At 37.2% G+C, this 20,032-nt stretch overlaps 1 protein-coding gene across 3 annotated transcripts; it reads left to right on the forward strand.

Moving 5' to 3' along the window:
* The first annotated feature begins 1,073 nt into the window (after positions 1-1,073).
* LOC107551805 (collagen alpha-2(VI) chain-like) lies at positions 1,074-19,777 on the forward strand. Of its 3 annotated transcripts, none has more exons than XM_016233535.1 (28): positions 1,074-1,242; positions 4,470-4,568; positions 5,205-5,812; positions 5,998-6,018; positions 6,549-6,614; positions 6,730-6,783; positions 6,920-6,964; positions 7,325-7,351; positions 7,448-7,474; positions 7,587-7,631; positions 7,722-7,775; positions 7,851-7,913; positions 8,012-8,074; positions 9,565-9,618; positions 9,709-9,744; positions 9,823-9,885; positions 10,068-10,130; positions 10,242-10,304; positions 10,481-10,543; positions 10,632-10,682; positions 10,802-10,900; positions 11,014-11,076; positions 14,275-14,310; positions 14,398-14,443; positions 14,526-14,678; positions 14,823-15,278; positions 15,371-15,409; positions 18,320-19,777. In XM_016233535.1, the coding sequence occupies exons 2-28, from the start codon at positions 4,478-4,480 to the stop codon at positions 18,919-18,921; spliced, it is 3,051 nt and encodes a 1,016-aa protein (XP_016089021.1). In that variant the 5' UTR covers positions 1,074-1,242; positions 4,470-4,477; the 3' UTR covers positions 18,922-19,777. The 3 variants fall into 3 exon arrangements, with proteins under 3 accessions (XP_016089021.1, XP_016089020.1, XP_016089022.1); XM_016233534.1 differs by having other exon boundaries at positions 1,074-1,174; XM_016233536.1 differs by lacking the exon at positions 18,320-19,777 and adding an exon at positions 16,346-17,170 and having other exon boundaries at positions 1,074-1,174.
* Positions 19,778-20,032: the final 255 nt, after the last annotated feature.

The following is a 20,032-nucleotide window of genomic DNA, read 5'->3' on the forward strand; positions in this document are numbered from 1 at the left end:
AAAAAAGAAATAAGAACGTATATCTTGCATATGAACATTAAGCCCATTTTTATGACCATTAAAATTGTGACATTATTGTCATGATGATTAAGCGCAAATTTTCATTACTGTAATGCAAAACCATCTCATTCTCATTACCGTAATATAAAAAAGTGATATATACGATATATACATGCGATAGGTGCAGTTTTTAAGGGGGAAATGTGCTTAATTATTATGAAAATTATGTTGTGAATACAGAATTTTAATGGTTTAAAAATAATTTTCTTTACATATAGGCCTATACTGTATATGTATGTAACACACACACACAGTCTGGTCAGCCATCCTTGTGGGGACTCTCCATAGGCGTAATGGTTTTTCTACTGTACAGACCGTATATTCTATTGCCCTACACCAACCCTACCCCTAAACCTACCCCTCACAGGAAACTTTCTGCATTTTTAGATTTTCAAAAAACTTCATTCTGTATGATTTATAAGCTTTTGTACCTGTGGGGACCACAATTTAGGTCCCCACCGTGACACGAGTCCCCATGAGTCTGTGTGTAGTCAGGTTTAAGTACATAAACCAGTACACACACACACACACACACACACATATAAAAAATATAAATGTTTTGTGTGTGTGATTGATTCAATGTGATTCATTTAAACTCTCCAAATGAGCACAGAGTATAGCCTAATGTCTTTATTGATAACATCTGGCAGTAATTTTCCCACCCATTCTCTAGAAAACTCGCCATAACTCTTGTTTTCTTTGAAAATTAACTATAGTCATTTTGCTGACAACTTCTGCCGTGTGCGTTTGATTAACGCACTTCCACAGAAGAAAGGCCATGTGAGAATTCCTGCTGTTAATTCAGCACACACGTTTGAAAAAAAAATATATTTCAATAAGATGTCCTCACTCCGGTCTTTGTGAACATGTGTGTGGATGTGGATCAAAAATCGGGAGGATTGCGAGTGTAGTCCATCAGTGTGGATGCACAGCGCCGCCATGCGAGCAGAAAAGGCAGTGCACAGATACTCGGTTGCCTTGGCGCTGATGAAGGAGGGAGGAGAGACTTCTGTTCAAGCTGGGAGAAGCGCAGAGGAAACTTCTCCTGCAGCTTGACTTCTCACTCACTCTCTTTATTTGGGACTTTATTCTGGTTCCTGCTTTACCTTCTTCGGTATGTATCTTTGATAACTCTAAACATAAATCAGCACTCGATCAGTTCTTCAGATTTTCTGATCTTGGGTGAGTAAGTGAAGACTTACTTTTACATAACTTCGGCAGTGCGTTTCTGTCTCTGAAGAACTTTAGTTTGGGAATGCTCAGGCACTATCACTTAGCTGCACATTGTTCGGTTATTCAATAATCTGTCAATTCTCACCTGCTGCTTATATTTGCTGAAAAACAATTTAGTAAAAAGAACAGACAGTTTTGAATTATGTGTGATTTCAAAACTCGTGGTATTTAATGTCGTAGTTCGTCCTATATGTCACATATGCGTGCTGCTGAACTTTTTGATTGATTGTAAAGCTTATTTGTTTATGATGGGAAGACGCGTGAGTTTACAGTATTTTGTATATCATATGCTGTATATTGTCTAATGGGCCTGAAATATCTAGAGTTATGGTGTAATCAGTATGATAAACAAACAACCTTTAAACCTAATGTAATAAAAGGTAAAATAACGAAACTTTTCTTGAGTAGTGCATATATAATATTTGCATTATAATTATTTAGTAATTCATCATGTCATTTGATCACCTGTGCTGATTGAATTAAGCTGGAATAACAAGGTGTTTGTGGCAAAAGGCCATATTTCTGATTTGCTGCATTTTATTTCAGCTAATTTTAATAAACAGGAAGGCCTAACTGAGATAATGGTTTCAGATACAAAATGCTAGTAAAACCTTACTAATTCTTTAGTATTGCTTCAGATGAACCCTTTTTTGAATCAGCTGGTTTGATGGAAGATGCTTACTAATAGTTAGTAGGCTACACTGAAAAAAATGATACTACATTTTTTTAAGGTAAGAGGTTGCAAACAATTTATTTTAGCTACATTTAAAAAATATATATATATTGAAAGTTACTCAACTAAATTTGTTTATTTAAATGTAGCTAAAATAAATTGATTGCAACCTCTTACCTTACATTTTTTTTGTAAATTCATTTTTTTCAGTGTATGAATTGGCATCTGACAAACTGAGATGAGGTCTAGAGAGAATATGACCTCAGATTAGTTGAACGGAATATCTATTTTGAACATAGAGCAACAAATAACTGTTTCCTCTGAGACAAAAGCAATCTTACTTTAGGGGACGGATGGGGGCTCAGAAAGTCACTTTTGTCTTATTGGACACATTTAAAGGGGTCATATGATGTTGCTAAAAAGAACATTATTTGGTGTATTTGGTGTAATGAAATGTGTTTATGTGGTTTAAAGTAAAAAAAAACACATTATTTTCCACATACTGTACATTATTGTTTCTCCTCTATGCCCCGCCTTTTTGAAAAGTGAAGATTTTTATAAAGCTCATCGGTCTGAAAAGCGAGGTGTGCTGTGATTGGCCAGCTATCCAGTGCGTTGTGATTGGCCGAATACCTCAAGCGTGAGATTGAAATGTTACGCCCCTCACATACTGTTGATGCCGTGTCCCGGCCGGTGCAACGAGACATAAACAGTAAAACCCATTACAAACGAGGCATTTGTTGTATCCAGTGGGGACATAATTACTGATTATAATGACTTATACTGTCTTTTTATCAGTGGCAAATCCTTTAAATGAAAACGTACTTATGTGAGTCAGAACTGCCAGCATTTTAGTCTAATGTTACTCTCCCAGGATCAGTAAACAGTCCTCCATAAAATTAGCATTAGCGTGCGCTGAAGCCGGGCTAGGGTGAGCTGAGGCCGGGCTAGCGTGAGGGGAAGCCCCAGCTTAGCGTGCGCTGAGGCCGGGCTAGAGTGAGCTGAGGCCGGGCTAGCGTGAGGGGAAGCCCCAGCTTAGCGTGCGCTGAGGCCGGGCTAGAGTGAGCTGAGGCCGGGCTAGCGTGAGGGGAAGCCCCAGCTTAGCGTGCGCTGAGGCCGGGCTAGAGTGAGCTGAGGCGGCGGGGTCGAGAACGGCGCACCCGGCGGATCCGACGAATGAGCGACAACCACATGTGACGGACCCCGGGCTGGATTCCGCTTCGTCCACAGTGAAAGTTGATGTATTCCCTCAGCGACCAGCACGGATCAGCTCCAGGCATGACGAAGCAGATATCGTCCTCTTTTGGAAGACCAAACAAAGTAGTTTCGCTTTCACAACGAAGCACACAGCGTCTTCACGACATGGCTGCAGCGTCAACAAAACTACAGTGAGACTAAATTTGGCCGGCGTTATGCAAACCTTCCCACATAGTGAGGTAGACATCTGGGGGCGTGTTAGAACGAGCCGTTTTAGGGGTGTGTGGCTGACTCTGAACTTTTATAAAGAATATTTCTTTGGATTTGAGACTTTAGTCTTTGCAACTTTACAGATCTTCTTTATGCACCAAGAGCTTGTAACACTCCAAAAGAGAAAGGAAAAATTTAAATCGTATCATATGACCCCTTTAATATATTAACCTGTACAATTGTTTTTAAATCCATTAATTCCAGTAATTGATATCTGACGTGGATGAAAATCCACCCCCACAATCTATATGAAATTATCATTATTTTAAAAAATCTTTATACAGTAAAGAAAGCCCGTGCAAAGACCGTGATTGGTCCATTTTGACCAGTGCTTTGAAAAGTAACAGTTGCATCTGTTTGGTGTTTCAGCAGCAGTCTGGACAATAAGTCACACATGAATAATAACAGTGAGAAACTTTATTAATTTAATTGAAACTACACAGTGAAAAGTCCTAGAATCTTGGAGAATTATTATGGAAACAATTTCCTGGTAGCAAAGCCACACCCTTATTTTAAGCTAATAGAGAGCAACAGTGCCTGCCCATTTTTTCCAGTTGCCTTGGTCCTGAAACCACGAGTAGTTGTTTACAACGAGTAGTTCCTATTCACTTTCTTAAAGTGATTTTAAAAAAAAGTTGAGAAAGAACTTAACTTTATAACTTAAGAGTTATAAGTTGTGAACTTATAGAGTGAACTTAGCAACTTGTTAGCAACTTGCATTAAAAAAAAACTTCAAAATTGAAGTTTGAGATAGAACTGTGTGTAATTTATGCAGAACAAAACATGAAAGCCTCTTCAAGTAATGCTAACTACAGCCCATATTTTACTCAAACCTTAAAGCTCCATTAAAAAAAGACTCATTTCATGAAACAAAATGCTAATACAAACTGAACAGCTCTGTTGCCATTCAACAACATTCAGAATCATGTACAAGGTCTTATTCTACAGACAGTTGATGAATCGCTGGCTCCAGTGGTATTCTGAGCATGTTGTGTTTTGATCATGGTCAACACATCATGTTTGCTTGTCTGTTTAGGAAGGAGAATGAGGATGATGAGACTATCGATCCTTCTCCTGTTGTTTGTGGGCGTTCACATACAGGGCCAGATTCCGGCCAGCCAGACTCCTTGCGCAGGTAAGTAAATGCTTACTTCAGTAACCGATTAGTCTGTATTATTCTATGAATGCATTATTTGTTCATTACACCTATGTTTTAGTTAAAAATATGCATGGAAGCATTCAGTTGATCAAAGGAGACAGTAAAAACATTTAGAACGTTACAAAAGATTTATATTTCAAATAAATGGTGCTCTTTTGAACTTTATATTCATCAAAGAAAAAAGAATTGAGCTTTACATCACAGGAATAAATTAAAACAATAATAAATCTTACTATTTCTTTTTCACCACATTGAAATGTCTTTATTGTCACTTGTGACCAATTTAATCCATCTTAGCTGAATAAAAGTTTTAATTTCTTTCTTTCTTTTTTTTTTAGTCTTACTGACATTTTCTAGGATTCTTTGATGAATAAAAACAAAACAAAAAAAAAAAAAAAAAAAAACAGCATTTGTTTAAAATATATAATTATTGTACCATTATAAATGTCTTTATAGTCACTTCCGACAGATTGAATGTTGCCTTGCTGAAAAAAAAAAAATCTTACTAACCCCATAGTTTTAACATATTATTTGAATGAATATAAAAATTATTTGATATTATTTTATGTTGTTTAAGTGACTTATGTTGCTGTGTGTGTTCTGTCTCTTCAGAACCAATCAAATGCCCAATCGAATTGTACTTTGTCATCGACACGTCTGAGACCATAGCTCTACAGGAGAACCCACCTGGCAGCTTGGTAAAGAGCATCAAAGACTTCACCGCCGCTTTTGCTGGGAAACTAAAAGACGGTAACTATAAAGGTTTAGTTCAGATCAGCTGGTCTGTAGGAGGCCTTCACTTCTCCCAGCAGCAGGAGATCATCAGCAACATCACCAGTAAAGATGTGTTCATCGAGAGTCTAAAACCAATCACGTACCTGGGAAAGGGCACGTACATTGACTGCGCCATCACCAACATGACCCAGCAACTGGTCCGCCCACCGTCCAAAAACAATGTCACGCGCTTTGCTGTGGTCATCACCGATGGTCACGTGACTGGAAACCCATGTGGTGGGATCAAAGTGGCGGCGGAACGAGCACGTGATGAATTCATTAAGATCTTTGCTGTCGCATCATCCAGGAACCTAGAGGAGACGGGACTCAGGGAGATCGCTAACTCACCTGCTGGAGTTTATCGTAACAAATACATGGCGGTTGATCTCACGGGAGGGAGGCCAGTCATAGTGACATCAACAATCGATCGCATATATGACACAATGGTAATGCAATGTCTTTCATACTTTTCTTTTGGGTATACAGTGGTATAATACTCTGAAATGAAGATATTGGATGATTTTCAGACATATTTAATGATGAAAACATGATTTAGTACTTCATTGATGTTTGTTGTGAGCTAAGGACTATTATTATAATAATCTTCCTTTGGTGTCATTCTCTCTTACAGCTTCATCTGGCTTATCAAGAGGTGAGCTCCATATCAGTTTACTAACATCTATTGATTTCAAGGATTTTTTTCATTGGGTGCCAACATGTTGACTCACTTTTTGTCAGAGCTGTCACTATATACTCCTACAAATAAAATGAGGTTTTCTCAGCAATGAAACAGAAGAACCATTTTTGGGTTCCCCAAAGAACCTTTCATTGAATAGTTCTTCAAAGAACTATTTTTTCTTGGTGTGAAGAACATTTTTAAAATCTGAAGAATCTTTTTCCACCTTTTGTGGAACGGAAGGGTTCCATGGATGTTGAAAGTTCTTCATGAAACAATTAATGGCAGTAAAAACATTTTGTTTTTAAGAGAGTATGATAGGTTCATAAAGGTTCTCCAAAAAAGGATTTTGTTTGAAGCATCTGGATTTTATTGTCCATATATATGTTTTGACACTCCTTATAGCTTCAGCAAATATTTGATTAACCATCTTCAAAAAATAGATTTTTATTTAACATTACAATGTATAATCTGATTTCTAATTTAATTTCATCATTATTTCCCAGTGTTACTCTGTGGAATGTATGGAAACTCCAGGACCTCCAGGTCCACCAGGACACAGGGGACAGAAAGTGAATATCTTAAAAAACAAAATTTGACAGCACTGTCAGAAATCTTAACTATCAAGTAATTCCAGTCTGTTTTTCTTTTCGCTTAACACTTGATCTAACGCCTTGATTATTACAGGGAGCTAAAGGAGATAATGGCGAGCCCGGATTTAAAGGTCAAAGTGGACGTCCTGTGAGTACAAACCAGTTCTCATGAATGCATTCGGTAAAATACAGCATTTCAACCAAAAACTATTCTACATATAATTTGTATTCAAAGAGGCTCTCACAACAGTACTATTTGTATTAACTCATGTTAAAACCTACAGGGAGATCCAGGTATTGAAGGACCCATTGGACATCCTGGACCTAAAGTAAGTTCTTCACATTCCTCAAGCGCATATAAATGTCTAGTCATAGACCAATATGTATTGGTCAGACCAATTAATCTGATTATCGGCATTAAGTGATAAAGTGTTTTTGCTTGGCTGATTAACAGAAGGGAGCATCAGATAGCCTTGACAATATATAATTTAATTTTTTATGTTTTTAGTGAATTTTAAGTAATTATTGTGTTAAATGCTCAGTTCACTTTAAGCATTTCATTTCAAATGTTGTGTACATCTAATTAGTTGTCATTAAAATGCAATATGTATATTTCGGCATTATTGCACTGGATTTGTCCAATTTACTGCTTGTAACCACCCTGCTTTTTTTCTTCTTCTCTCATTTAGGGAGAGCCCGGTCTCAGAGGAGAAAAGGTATGATTTTCTCAAAGTTATCTGTAAGATCTAACAAATATGGTTGACATATTGATAATGCACCAACAACTTTACATGCAAATTATGTGTTTTTAGGGAGAAATTGGAGCACAAGGGAGAAAGGTAAGTTCCTTAGACCATTTACTTATTATTTTATATTTTCTCTGTATGCAGAATCTTCCATGCTGCATGTATTTTTAAATATTTATAAACATTTTTATTCTTTGTCTAACAGGGTGTTGCAGGAATATCTGGCAGAAATGGAACAGATGGGCAGAAGGTTAGTTATGGTAAATGTGAGGTAGTGAAGTGTGGATAGCAAAAAATAAAATAAATAAAAGATAAAATAAAAATGACTTTTTTTAAACAGGGAAAAATTGGCAGGATTGGCGCTCCTGGCTGCAAAGGTGACCCTGGTGACAAGGTATGTGAGTCTTTTCCTTTGGGTAATAGATTCTTGTCATGCAAGTCCATTAACAGGTGAATGTTTCTTTTACAGGGTCCTGATGGCTATCCTGGAGCTGTTGGAGAACCTGGTCTTAAAGGGAGTGTGGGAGAAAAGGTACCTGATAAATTATAGAAAAAAGATAAATTGACATTTAAAAGCCATTAATTAGGCTTATTGGTTTGAGGTGTCATGGTTTCTCACTTTCTTCTCAGGGTGATCCAGGTCGTCCAGGAAGACCAGGCCCACCTGGGACAGGTGGAGATCCTGGACCCAAAGTAAGATTTCATAACCACAGAGATTACATTATTATTAGCTATTATCATAGACTGTATAAAAACATGAACGTAGTGTCCGTGACGTCACCCGTAGGTTTCTGAAGAGAATTTTTGAAGCCCAAAGTAGAGACCTGCGCGGGACGGATTTTTCAGTCCCGCTCACGCCCGCTCCCGCAGAAATATATCTTATCTAGTCCCGTTCCTGCCCACGACATTCATGTTTTGTCCCGCTCCCGCCCGCATAAAATTCATCTATATAGATTTTTTTCAGTACATCGAAGAAATTTACATTAAATGGTTCTGTAACATCTCCTAAGCTCCACAACATACCAGCATAAACGCTCCCGATAAAATATTTGTTATTTAGGCTAAGCATCAACATTCACAACAGAAAAGCAAGCATGGGCTGCTGCCTGCATGGTTTGGCATGGCAGTATGCCAGCAGCGCTTCCTTTATTGTCACTAAAAACTGACATATCAGTTAATTGCGATCTCATAAAGCTCTGTTATAACACAATAAATATATGCACAATGAATCTTTCACAATGTCTACACATCGTGTGTTAAAATGAGAGGATTCGTGAGCACACAATTTCAGCACTGAGATTGGAGTTATGTAGATTCTAACTTAATCACCTCTGATTGGTCATTGCGTTCCAGAAATCAACAGCTGAGTCTGTGATTGGCTACATTGCGAAACCCTTTAAATACGTGTTATAAATAGAAACTATGCCTAGCTTGCGCATGTCAATCATTTTAATGTTAATATTAGTTGTTCTTTTTGCTTTTGTGCAACAGATAAATAACAATTTATATGTTTTAGACACTTTATGTTTAGATATTTTCTATTTTGCGGGAGTCCCGCGAATCATTTTATGCTCCCGCATCCCGCACACACACGAGTCTCTTCCCGCCCGCAATCAAGTGTTGTCCCGCGCTGCACCCTCTTGCGTTGGGTCCCGCGGAACTCCTGCGGGAGTGCAGGTCTCTAGCCCAAAGTGGGCGGCGCCGGTCATCGCCATCTTGGCAGCGCGTCACTCCCGGATAATCGAAAATGGGCAAAGAGGCGGGACGTGGGTGGAGCTGGTTGCTGAAACCACGCCCACTTAGCTCGACGGTGGTGACAGCAAGGCAAATCCACCTGTCACTCAAGTGGCCACACCCTTAATTATGCAGAACTTTAAGGCTTAATATAATTTAAACGGATGAGTTATAAAAAAATTCACCCCCCTCACAGTTGTCATGAAGGGCAAAATTAGCTATATAGACCAAAACCCTTTTTTGTACCAGGCTGTAAACATATTTTCTGCTGTAAAGTTGGGAATTTTAACATGGGGGGTCTGTGGGATTGACTCCCTTTTGGAGTCAGTCTCTAGCGGCCAGTCGATGAATTGCAGTCACTTCCGTGTTGGTTTCAAGAGAGAGAATGGAAGGTTGCCGCTTGGCTATTATCAATCATATTGTAATGTGCTCTCTGACACCCCCTACAGGGAGAGAGAGGAAGTCCCGGGTCACCTGGATCTCCTGGCCAGAAAGGAACTGGTGTATGTATTTGTGGTCATTATGGTCATTACTGTTATTTTAACATTGTAAATTAGAGATGATGTTAACAAAAACTTTGTTTTGTTTTATAGGGGATAGGTGGAGGACCTGGACCTAAAGGCGACCCTGTGAGGAATTATTTTTCTGTCATGTTTGCATTGTAAAACTACAGTAGGTGGACTTGATATTTACAATTGTATTTTTAGGGAAAACGAGGAAACTTTGGACTTAAAGGCAGCACTGGGCCAAATGGGCCAAAAGGAGAAAAGGTAAGTGTTTTTGTGAAAATGATAACTTTACAAAGAATTAGGTCTCAGTTCAGTAAGTTTAGTGTGTGGTTCTCATTGTACTGTAAACTCAGACTGCATGAGGGGAGACAATGTTATTTAATTTAACAATTATTTTAACAATGTCCTGAATGATTAATTGAAGTATTTATAATGTTTGACAGGGTGAACCAGGTTCTGAGGGAACCAGGGGTCTTCCAGGCGAGGTTGGCAACAAAGGTTCCAAGGTAAGAGTCATTGATTTGGCTGCTTAAAAACAGGTCAGTGTAGAAAAATAGATTTTTATTGGTTTTATGGTGGACATGATTGAAAAAATACATATTTCTTTTTACTTCTAGGGTGATAACGGACTTCCAGGACCAAGAGGCTCACCAGGAGCTCCTGGAGAACCAGGCAGAAATGTAAAAAAATAAAATAAAATGTTTTTTCTAAATTTCATATTTGCCGGACATTTTACAGTACACAATGGCTGAAAATGTCCAAAACCAGCTGCCTTTTTGTCTAGCTGCTTACGTCAGATGATGAACTTATTTTTCTGAATGAACAAGCAGCAAATAACATGTTATCTCCATTATAGGGTTCCCAAGGTGACCCAGGTGATGCTGGCCCTAGAGGTGATCCTGGCCCTCAAGGACCACAGGTACATCACACACAAAAAAATCTGATGGTTTTCAAATCAATGCTTGCATGCCTGTTATAAATACAAGATTCTGATTCCTTTGCTGTAGGGTGATTCTGGCAGACCTGGATTCAGCTATCCTGGATCAAGGGGATCTACGGTACTGTAATGAGTTAAATTTGTAGTTGTACTGAATGAAATTTCAATTTACAGAGCTTTAGATCACATTATATTTTAAGATTTTAGATTATACAAATAAAATATATATTTGTTCAACAGGGTGACAGGGGTAATAAAGGTGCGCCTGGACCCAGGGGAAGTAGAGGAGACTGCGGACCAAAGGGCGACCCGGGTTCAAAGGGAACTTCTGGAGAGCCGGTCAGAAAATTGACTTATTTTTGTTGCGCATTTTGTTGCTGTTCAGAAATAAAATGCCATTTGCAACCAGTTTTACTTTCATAGTGTGATAATATTTTTTCATTTTGTTTCAGGGAGAGCCCGGGCCCTCAGGAGAACCTGGACGAAGGGGCCCTACAGGAGAACCAGGAAGAGATGTAAGTGTTTTTAGTGCATATTAATGTTTAAAGGAAGTTTGGGTAGGACTGGGTAATAAACAATATCATATTGAGATTGCAATAAAATGTATGTCTATAATGATGATAAGCTCTCGATATGAATTCATCTGAAAGTCTATCACACAGCAGAAATAAACGCAACAACAGCCAGCCAGCGCATGCCGCTAATAAGTCTGCATGTTCTCTTTTCGTCTACTACACAAACTCAAGCAAGCGTGATGCTCACAGCATTTTCAGTGTCTGCTGTCTCAATATATGAAGTCATGAACACATGAACTTCATCTCCAGAGCTGCTCAGAGTCACTTCACTAGCATTTCATTTGAGAAAAATACCGTAAATCATTTATAAACCTACACCAACACAGGAGAGCACATCATTATCTAAATATGCCAACTGTTCATTGCAACTTCAAAATAAAAGTTAAAAAACTCACTCTGAGTTTGCATGTTTTGATGTCCACATGTTCTTGTTCAAGAAATGAAAGTGGCTGTAGCATTTCTATACTAAAGAAGTGGCCAAATATTAACGATTAAGTGGACATTTGAATTAAACGTTGTTTAGTCAATATTAAACAATGATTGGATTGGCCTTTAGCGCCCTCTGCAGGCATTTGATATATAAGTTATGATTGTACTTGTTTTATTACATTATGTATTTTTAACTCTTTTGTTCAATAAAACCATATGATTACTTGCTTTTGAAATTCTGTTTGAACCAATTGTTTTTTCCTCATTGCTATTATATATATATATTTTATGTCATTGTAAAGTCTAGGTATATTTTTATTTCCGTAAAAAAAAAATAATAATCTGATTGCTCGATTAATCGTCAGAATTACTTGATTACCAAAAAACATGTTTTAGATCATCCATGTTTTAATGTATACAATTTTGTTGAACAGCGTTTTATTTGACAAAAAATTAAAACATAATGTTTTGTTGCAAATTAATTGTTATGTTTTCTTTTGATTACATTTTAAATTAGTTTTAGTTTTATTAATTCATTTTATTAGACATCATTTTTGTATTCAATTTATATTAAATCATAAAACACAGAATCCAGAAAAAAATTTAATGGAAAACAAAGAATTTATGGGGGGAAAAATAAATAAACATAATGGATTTCATGGGGCCCTAAATAAACAGGTAGCTTAATCTGTGGAGATCAATTATGAAAAAACAAGTTATGTTTACATTCATTCTCAAGGTCTAACCAGGGGCGGACTTACCCATTAGGCAAAGGAAGGCGACCGCTTTGGGCCCCCAAAAGCCAAGGGCCCCCAAAAGCCAAGGGCCCCCTAAAATGCTTTGTCCGAGTCAGTGGCGCATTAAGCGTGGACACGTGAACGTTTGCTGTTTACAGTGTTTATTACCACGACAGCCGTCCGAGTCAGTGGCGCCTGCAGGTGTACGGCTGTACGCACTGTGAGTACCATGAGCGCTCAGACTGATCTGAGATTTGCCCCGCAAACATTTCAGCAGTTATTATAGGCCTGTGTGTCCCGTATTTCTGTTGACTGAACCCATGCCGTTAATTATGAATTTATCAGTCTTTTGCATGCCAAAGTCAATTTCTGCATAGAAATATTAAATAAATGTTTTTAATAATTAACATATCATACAAAATTGCATTGCAGCAAATCCTTTAAATTTTAAGGTATTCAGAACAGAGCAACATAAAAATCTGAAAAAGCAGCTATACAATTATAGGACAAAGTTTTACATATATGCCATTATAATTAGTGTTTTATTTTTTAACTGTATACGGAATTATAAAATAAAACGCAAATTATAATCGGGCCTTCCATCAATTATGAAAAAATGACTCGCCATCTCCTAATTGGATGTGCCTTTAGAGAGAAATGCACGGGTTACATAATGAAAGATTTTATTAGGAGTCTATTTTCGATTTGAATTATTTTGTTTTAAAGTAGTAATTTAAAGCTTTCTATATATTTTGATCATGTCTGAGTTTAGGTTCATCATTGTGAAGCGCTCCTGTTCAAGACCGAGACGGCAGAAAGCGTTTGTTTTCTTTATTTTATAAAAGCAAATATTTGTTGATATTGTGAGTGCACACAAATAAAACTAGACCCTACAGTTTAGAATGATGTATTACTCTTACCTTTATGAGCAAAAATGACTGCGCATTTTAAGTTGTTTCCACTGTTAGAAAAAAAATGCAAGTGATCGCACTGGCGCCTCAGTGTCCTGCGGAGTTTCAGCAAATGATTGGATATGCACATTTATTTAGGTTAAACATTTAAACTAACATTGTGATATACTTGAACTGTTTTATATATAGATTTTATTTTAGGCAAGTCCTGATGACTTGAGAAGGCTAAATTGATCAAACATAGGCTATAGGCTATGATCAATTCACTGTCTGCCGCTGGCCTTTACTTAAAACAACAACAAAAAACTTACATTTAACGAACAAAAAATACTCCAAATGTTTTTCTAAGTTTACTTTATAAACGAAACGAAATATAATCACTTTTCCATTACATACAAAGCTGAACTACTTTAATAGCTGAAAAAGTAGCCTAGTATAAGCTTTTTTTGGGAAAAGGGGAAAAAAGACGGGCTAGGGCCTATATTTGAGACCCGTGCAGGGCTTTAATCTGCTTCATCCAACGCTGTTTTGTTCTCATCTGTGAGCATGCTCTTGATATATGTATTTTAGGTGTGTAAATGTACAATTGCCTTTTCATTATTTTTTCAGTTTTATTTAAATTTGTAGTTAAAACCACTAAAAATAAATATATTTTAAAGTTTAGAATTAGACAGCACACAGGCTTACGCTGAAAACAACAAAATGGAACCTCAAGGTTGATTAAGGAAAATGTGTGTAAATGTATAGGGCCCCATTCCTATATTTTGCCTGGGGCCCCCAATTCACTAAATCCGCCCCTGGGTCTAACAAACATGTGGAAACAATTTCCTTTGCCATTAATGGTAAATATTGTGATATCATATGATATGGAAATAAATATTGATATGGTTGATATAGAAAACAATATTTTTGTCTATATTGCCCAGCCCTCCGTTTGGGATATTTCATTTATTTTGTCGTTGAAAAGTGCTTTCAAGTGCTGGTAACAATAAACCAAGGTCTGAATGCATGCAATTTAAGTGAACTTTTTATTAAATGATTTCAAACCGTGTCCTTAACAGGGTGACCCTGGACCAGAGGGAGACCCTGGCCTTACTGTAAGCATTACAATTCAGATTTCGTAATTAAATTGCTCAAAACTACTTTATGAACGAATGTTGAATACATACTATACATTTTCTCAGGAATGTGATGTCATGAACTACATCAGAGAGACCTGTGGATGCTGTGGTAAGATTCTCATTCTGTAAATTTGCAGTAAAAATAAATGGATTGCTACAGTATATTCACTGAATGTTCTTGTCTGTTTCAGATTGTGAAAAGAGATGCGGTGCCCTGGATATTGTGTTTGTGATTGACAGCTCTGAAAGTGTGGGGTTGACCAATTTCACCCTGGAGAAGAACTTCGTGATCAACACCATCAACAGACTGGGCTCAATAGCAAAAGATCCCAATTCTGAAACAGGTAAAAATACATTGTGGAGCCAACGTTTGCATGGAGAAGCACCATTCATATTTACTTCAAGTCAATTTTACAATTCGAATGAGCTTTAAATACATTAAGTTGCAATGCACAAGTGGTTTAAATTGTGTTTGCTAAATTTCTCAGGAACTCGAGTCGGCGTTGTCCAGTACAGTCACAACGGAACATTCCAGGCTATTCGCCTCAACGACTCCAAGATCGACTCCATGTCCGCCTTCAAAGAAGCCGTGAAGAAGCTCGAGTGGATCGCTGGAGGAACGTGGACGCCTTCTGCCCTGAAGTTCGCCTACGATAACCTGATTCGCGATAGCCGGCGTGCTAAGGCTAATGTGACAGTGGTTGTGATCACAGACGGCCGGTACGACCCTCGTGATGATGACAAACTGCTCAATTACCTCTGCACGGACACCAACATTGATGTGAATGCCATCGGTATTGGTGACATGTTTGACCAGCCGGAGGAGAATGAAAGCCTGAAGTCCATCGCTTGCAGAAAAGATGGAAGAGTCATGGGAATGAGGCGTTTCGCTGATCTGGTTGCAGAGGATTTCATCGATAGGATTGAGACTGTACTCTGCCCAGGTGAGTCCTGACTTTACTATGCTTTTTAGCTTGCTGTCTTGATATCCAGAAATAGAGTTATCTTTTCATTACTTTTCTTTTCTTTGTTTTAGATCCAGTGATTGTTTGCCCTGATCTTCCATGTAAAAGTGGTAAGTGTTGTTGTTCATACCTACAAAGATGTGTATGATTAACTTTCCTAATGGCTGAGAAGACATTCTGAATGTTTTTCTTTCAGTCAAGTCAATGTATACTGCAATATTTATTATTATTATTTTCTTTACATAACTGTAATCTTTTTATTATTTTATTGTTTTTAAATTGCCTTTTTTTCACAGGTTTTGAATGGGTTTAAATAGGGGCAAATCTCTATACAATGCATCCAAATAGTGTTATTTATTTACTGTTACAATATTTATTAGTATTTTGACTTAAGTTTTAATTTTAGTTTAAATTTTAGTGATTGTGCTTTTGTCATTTTATTAGTTTTTGTGTTTTTTAATATTTCTATTTAGCTCTCAGTTATTGTTATTTAATTTTTTTGTTTTAGTAATTAAAAACGCTTTGGTGGACACGCAGCCTAATAGTTTCTGTGTCAGCCATGACAGCTAGAATGCTAATAATAATAATAAAAAAAACAGGTTGTATTTGGCCTATAAAAGTCATAATAATAATGTTATCTCTGCAAAATAATATAAAATCCACAGAACTGTCTGTATTTGTTTGTGGGGTAAATGATCAACATATTTATAAAAAGTCATTGTTTTAGTATACATTTATGGTTCAGTACACATAACAAATGTTATACATTTGTACGGTTATACATCTCAAATGTATATGTTATGAATATTAATCATACACTTGTTATGTGTGATAACCAGCCCAGTCTCACGAGAGAAATGTCAAATTATCAAAACAGTGTTGTGTAAAAAGTTGTTTAGTGACATTTCCTTGTGAGTATGTCAGCTAAATGCACAATGTGCAAAGCAAAAGTTATCAAATCAAAAACTAAAATCAATCAAAACAGCAACTAGGCAGAGCCAGTTGCTAGGAGGCCCTAAAACTATTGTTTTAACACTCACTTGCAGATAACGCCCTTGCAGAGGAGTGGAAGGACAGTCCCATCCCAACCACTGTACTAAGCATCCCAAACTTAATCAACAATCCACAAGAGGCCAAACACCCCGATACCTACACCAAGGCTGTAGCTACATTGGCTTACGCAGCCCAAATGGCTAAACTGTCCTCTGAACCTGACAAACAGAGATGGACTGATCTGTTCATTGACTCATTTAGAGAGATCTATTCTGATATGATAGGAGACCCAAACAAAGCTCTTGGCTTGTGTTAGGAAGCATGGGATTGGGCATTTTCAAAAATTCAAACTGATAGCTTCAGTGAAAGAATAGACTTGGCCTCGCTGTAGAGTTGTGCTCTCTGTAGAGTTGTTAAGTAAAAACCCTAGCTGGTCTATGCATGAATGTAGTATTTGCATTAACAATACTCAAAATCAGTTGCTATTACCGCTCTTAAAGATGTAAAATTTCATTTGCAAGAAATAGCATGTAAAATAGTTAACATCATGGCCAACCACATATGAAAATGTGAAATGGCAACCTTTGCCTCTTGACCTCGATGCCTGCCGCTTTGTAATTTAAATATATGAAATGAACACATTTTGAATAGCTGAACAGCTCTTTGACACTTTGCTTGCATAGCATGCTGTCATTAGCTTTGCCTGGTTTGCTTGAATCCTCAGGGCCTCTAGGACTTGAAGGCATTTTGATCTTTTATAAATATGGCGGGAGACGCTTTGGTGTTTTGAATATGAAAGATAGTGGTAATTGATACTTGAAGGGTAGTTTACATTCAAAAATGAAAATTCTGTCATCATTCACTCATCCACATTGTTTCAAACCTTTATGACGTTCTTTTCTTTCTTCCATGGAACACAAAAGGAAATGTTTTAACTTTCCATACAATGAAAACATATAGTGACCAGGGGATTTCAAACTCCAGAAAGGAAAATAAAGACTCCAGAGAAGTGTTGCAGAGAAGAATTTTTTTATTTTTGATTGATCTATTCCTTTAAAGCATCTGTACATTAATGAACCATTCGTTTTGAAACTATATTCATGTGAGTTTTGCACTTTGCACATTAAGGCTGAATTCACAAGCCTGTAGTTTCTCAGAGGTTAGTGAAATATCTATGGAGCTTTTTAGTGCTACTTTACCATTGTCGACCTTCAAAGACCCACTATAATGTACACAAATAATTTATATGGTGATCAATTGGGGATTTTGTATAAACCGCTTTACCAATGCTATAGCATACAGTTTTATTCTTTAAAAAATAATTCAACAATTATTCTGGTTAAATTGAAGTATATTTTCTAATTTTCTCAATAGTTAATCTGCTTTTAGGCAACAGAAGGCTTTAGAGAGTCTCTGACATATAATTCTAATAGCATTTATGTACTACAATGGCAATTCAGTAATACTTTTTGTAGCCTCTTAACTGTTAATGGCAATTTATGTGGCATATATTGCATGTTTGATTATCTCAGTGAATCTTTTTGAATGGAAATACATATCAGAGTGAATTAGCTATGTACGTCCTGATATTGACTGTCAGTGAGTGAAAGAAAAATGGACTGTGTACAATTCAGAATACTTTTTTTTTTCAGTCTGCCATTATGGTCAATAATGAGATTTTTCTTGGTAATACAAGATTATGTATATTTAGTAGCAAGTATATATATATATATATACATGACACTATATCAGAAATGTGCAATGAAAAAATGGCAAGCTCTCGAACTGCAAGAAATGAATTAATGAACTTGAATTATTTGTAACAAATAAATATCTTTAGCAATGAAATGCTTATTTTGTTAAATTTATATACTCTTAAATTAACTTTATCTCTGTAAACTAACACATGTTTTTTTCACCATTCATTATTTTAATTCAGGAATTTTCCACTGGAGCAAATCAAGCTTGAAGTTCTAAATGCAAAGCATGTCACCCAAGACAATTATTGCTGTTTTTGTATTTTGTAGAGCCAGCTGTAACCAACTGCATCCAGCGGCCTGTTGATCTCATCTTCATGCTGGATGGCTCAGAGCGCATGGGTCAGGAGAATTTCCGCTATGCACGTGAGTTTGTGGAGAATGTTGCTAACCGCCTGACCCTCGCCCGGGGAGACAACGATGAACGTAATGTCAGGGTGGCTCTTCTGCAGTATGGTGATGAAAACCAACATCAATTGGCCTTCACACTTACCAACAACTTCACCCTTGTCACTAATGGCCTTGCCAGCATGAGGTACCTGGATTCTACTTCCAATGTGGGAAGCGGTATTATCTACGGCGTCAACAACATTGTCACGAGCGGAGGCACCCGATTGGCTAGACGAAATGCCGAGCTGTCGTTCGTCTTCATCACCGATGGGGTCACCAGCAGCAAAAACCTGGAGGAAGGCATTAGCTCGATGCGCAGAGCTGAGGGCGTTCCCACTGTGATTGCCATGGGCAGCGACGTTGACAAGGAGATCCTAGCAAAGCTTTCGCTGGGAGACCAGACGGCCATTTTCAGGGATCAGGATTTTGCCAGTCTGAACAAAGCCCGCTTTTTTGACCGATTCATTCGGTGGATCTGCTGAGGGGTGGGGCGGGTTTTTAGTAAAGGGTGGGATTGGTGTGTCATAGGGTTCAGTACAATAGAACAGATGCATTATATTTACACTAAATCTATGCAATTTAAGTACTTATATCTTGTTTAAAGATTTATGACAGCTTAGGATAACCTGCAACACTCTTATGGGCTTTTCAACTCAATGATTTCACCAGTGGAGATGGGCTTTGGGTACAGGAAGACACTGCAGTAAACCAAGAGGTTAAGTTACTAGTAACACCCCAAACAATATGTACTGAATGTGTATTTTGATAAAGTTGCAATTGTAGTTTCTGTACTTTTATGCTGAAAGGCCTCTAGCTGAATTTTTCTTTTATATATTCTTCTACACAAGGTGCTAAAACCAGAGTAAGACTGGAGTTTCGTTATCAAATGCACATTGGTAAAAAGTGCACTAATTCAGGGGTACAAGAATTTGAAAAATTTGAAAAAAAAAACAAAAAACAAACACTTGCCACATTCATTCTGTATCACTTAAGATACAATTATGTCTAAAAACATTGTTAAATTTAATTGTCATTGACTTAAAAAGGGCCTGAAGTAGCTCAAATAAATCAATGCCACCTTCCACAGCATGTTCACTCTTGAGTCAACACATGCTTGTGTTTCAGATTAAACATCGACTTACAGTGAAATATAGAAAAATTCTTCACCTACATTTGAATGTAAAGGATAATTATGAGACTATTATTAGCACCACAATCAGTCACTTAATAAGAACCAAAAAGGAACATTTGACATGCTGTTGAACACTTGATTGAAGATTTTCATAGTTGCTGTCAAACTGAAATTGTAGTACAATAAATAAAGCTGTGGTAACACAACTGAGGTGTCTGTGGTTTTTGTTATTGAAACTCGGAGTCTCTGAACATTGAAGAAAATATACAGACCAGAAATGTGTGGCACTTTTGTTGTGAGTGTCAAGTTATAAGTATATTTACTGAACAGTTGAACAGTGTTGATGAAACTGTTTCTTTAACCCCTTAACTGTGGACGTTTGGCGCTTTTTTGTTGTTGTCTTTTTTCTCTATCAAATCTTTTATCAATCATCATAAATCATATATCATTGAAAGCTTAGA

This window comes from Sinocyclocheilus grahami, unplaced genomic scaffold, assembly GCF_001515645.1.
Source record: "Sinocyclocheilus grahami isolate Dianchi unplaced genomic scaffold, SAMN03320097.WGS_v1.1 scaffold433.1, whole genome shotgun sequence".
Taxonomy (NCBI): Eukaryota; Metazoa; Chordata; class Actinopteri; order Cypriniformes; family Cyprinidae; genus Sinocyclocheilus; species Sinocyclocheilus grahami.

Coding starts and splice junctions, on each gene's coding strand:
- LOC107551805 (XM_016233535.1), top strand. CDS start 4,478: ATGAGGATGATGAGACTATCGATCCTTCTCCTGTTGTTTGTGGGCGTT. Junction 5,813..5,997: donor ATCGCATATATGACACAATG/GTAATGCAATGT, acceptor TCTCTCTTACAG/CTTCATCTGGCTTATCAAGA. Junction 10,305..10,480: donor CTGGAGAACCAGGCAGAAAT/GTAAAAAAATAA, acceptor TCTCCATTATAG/GGTTCCCAAGGTGACCCAGG.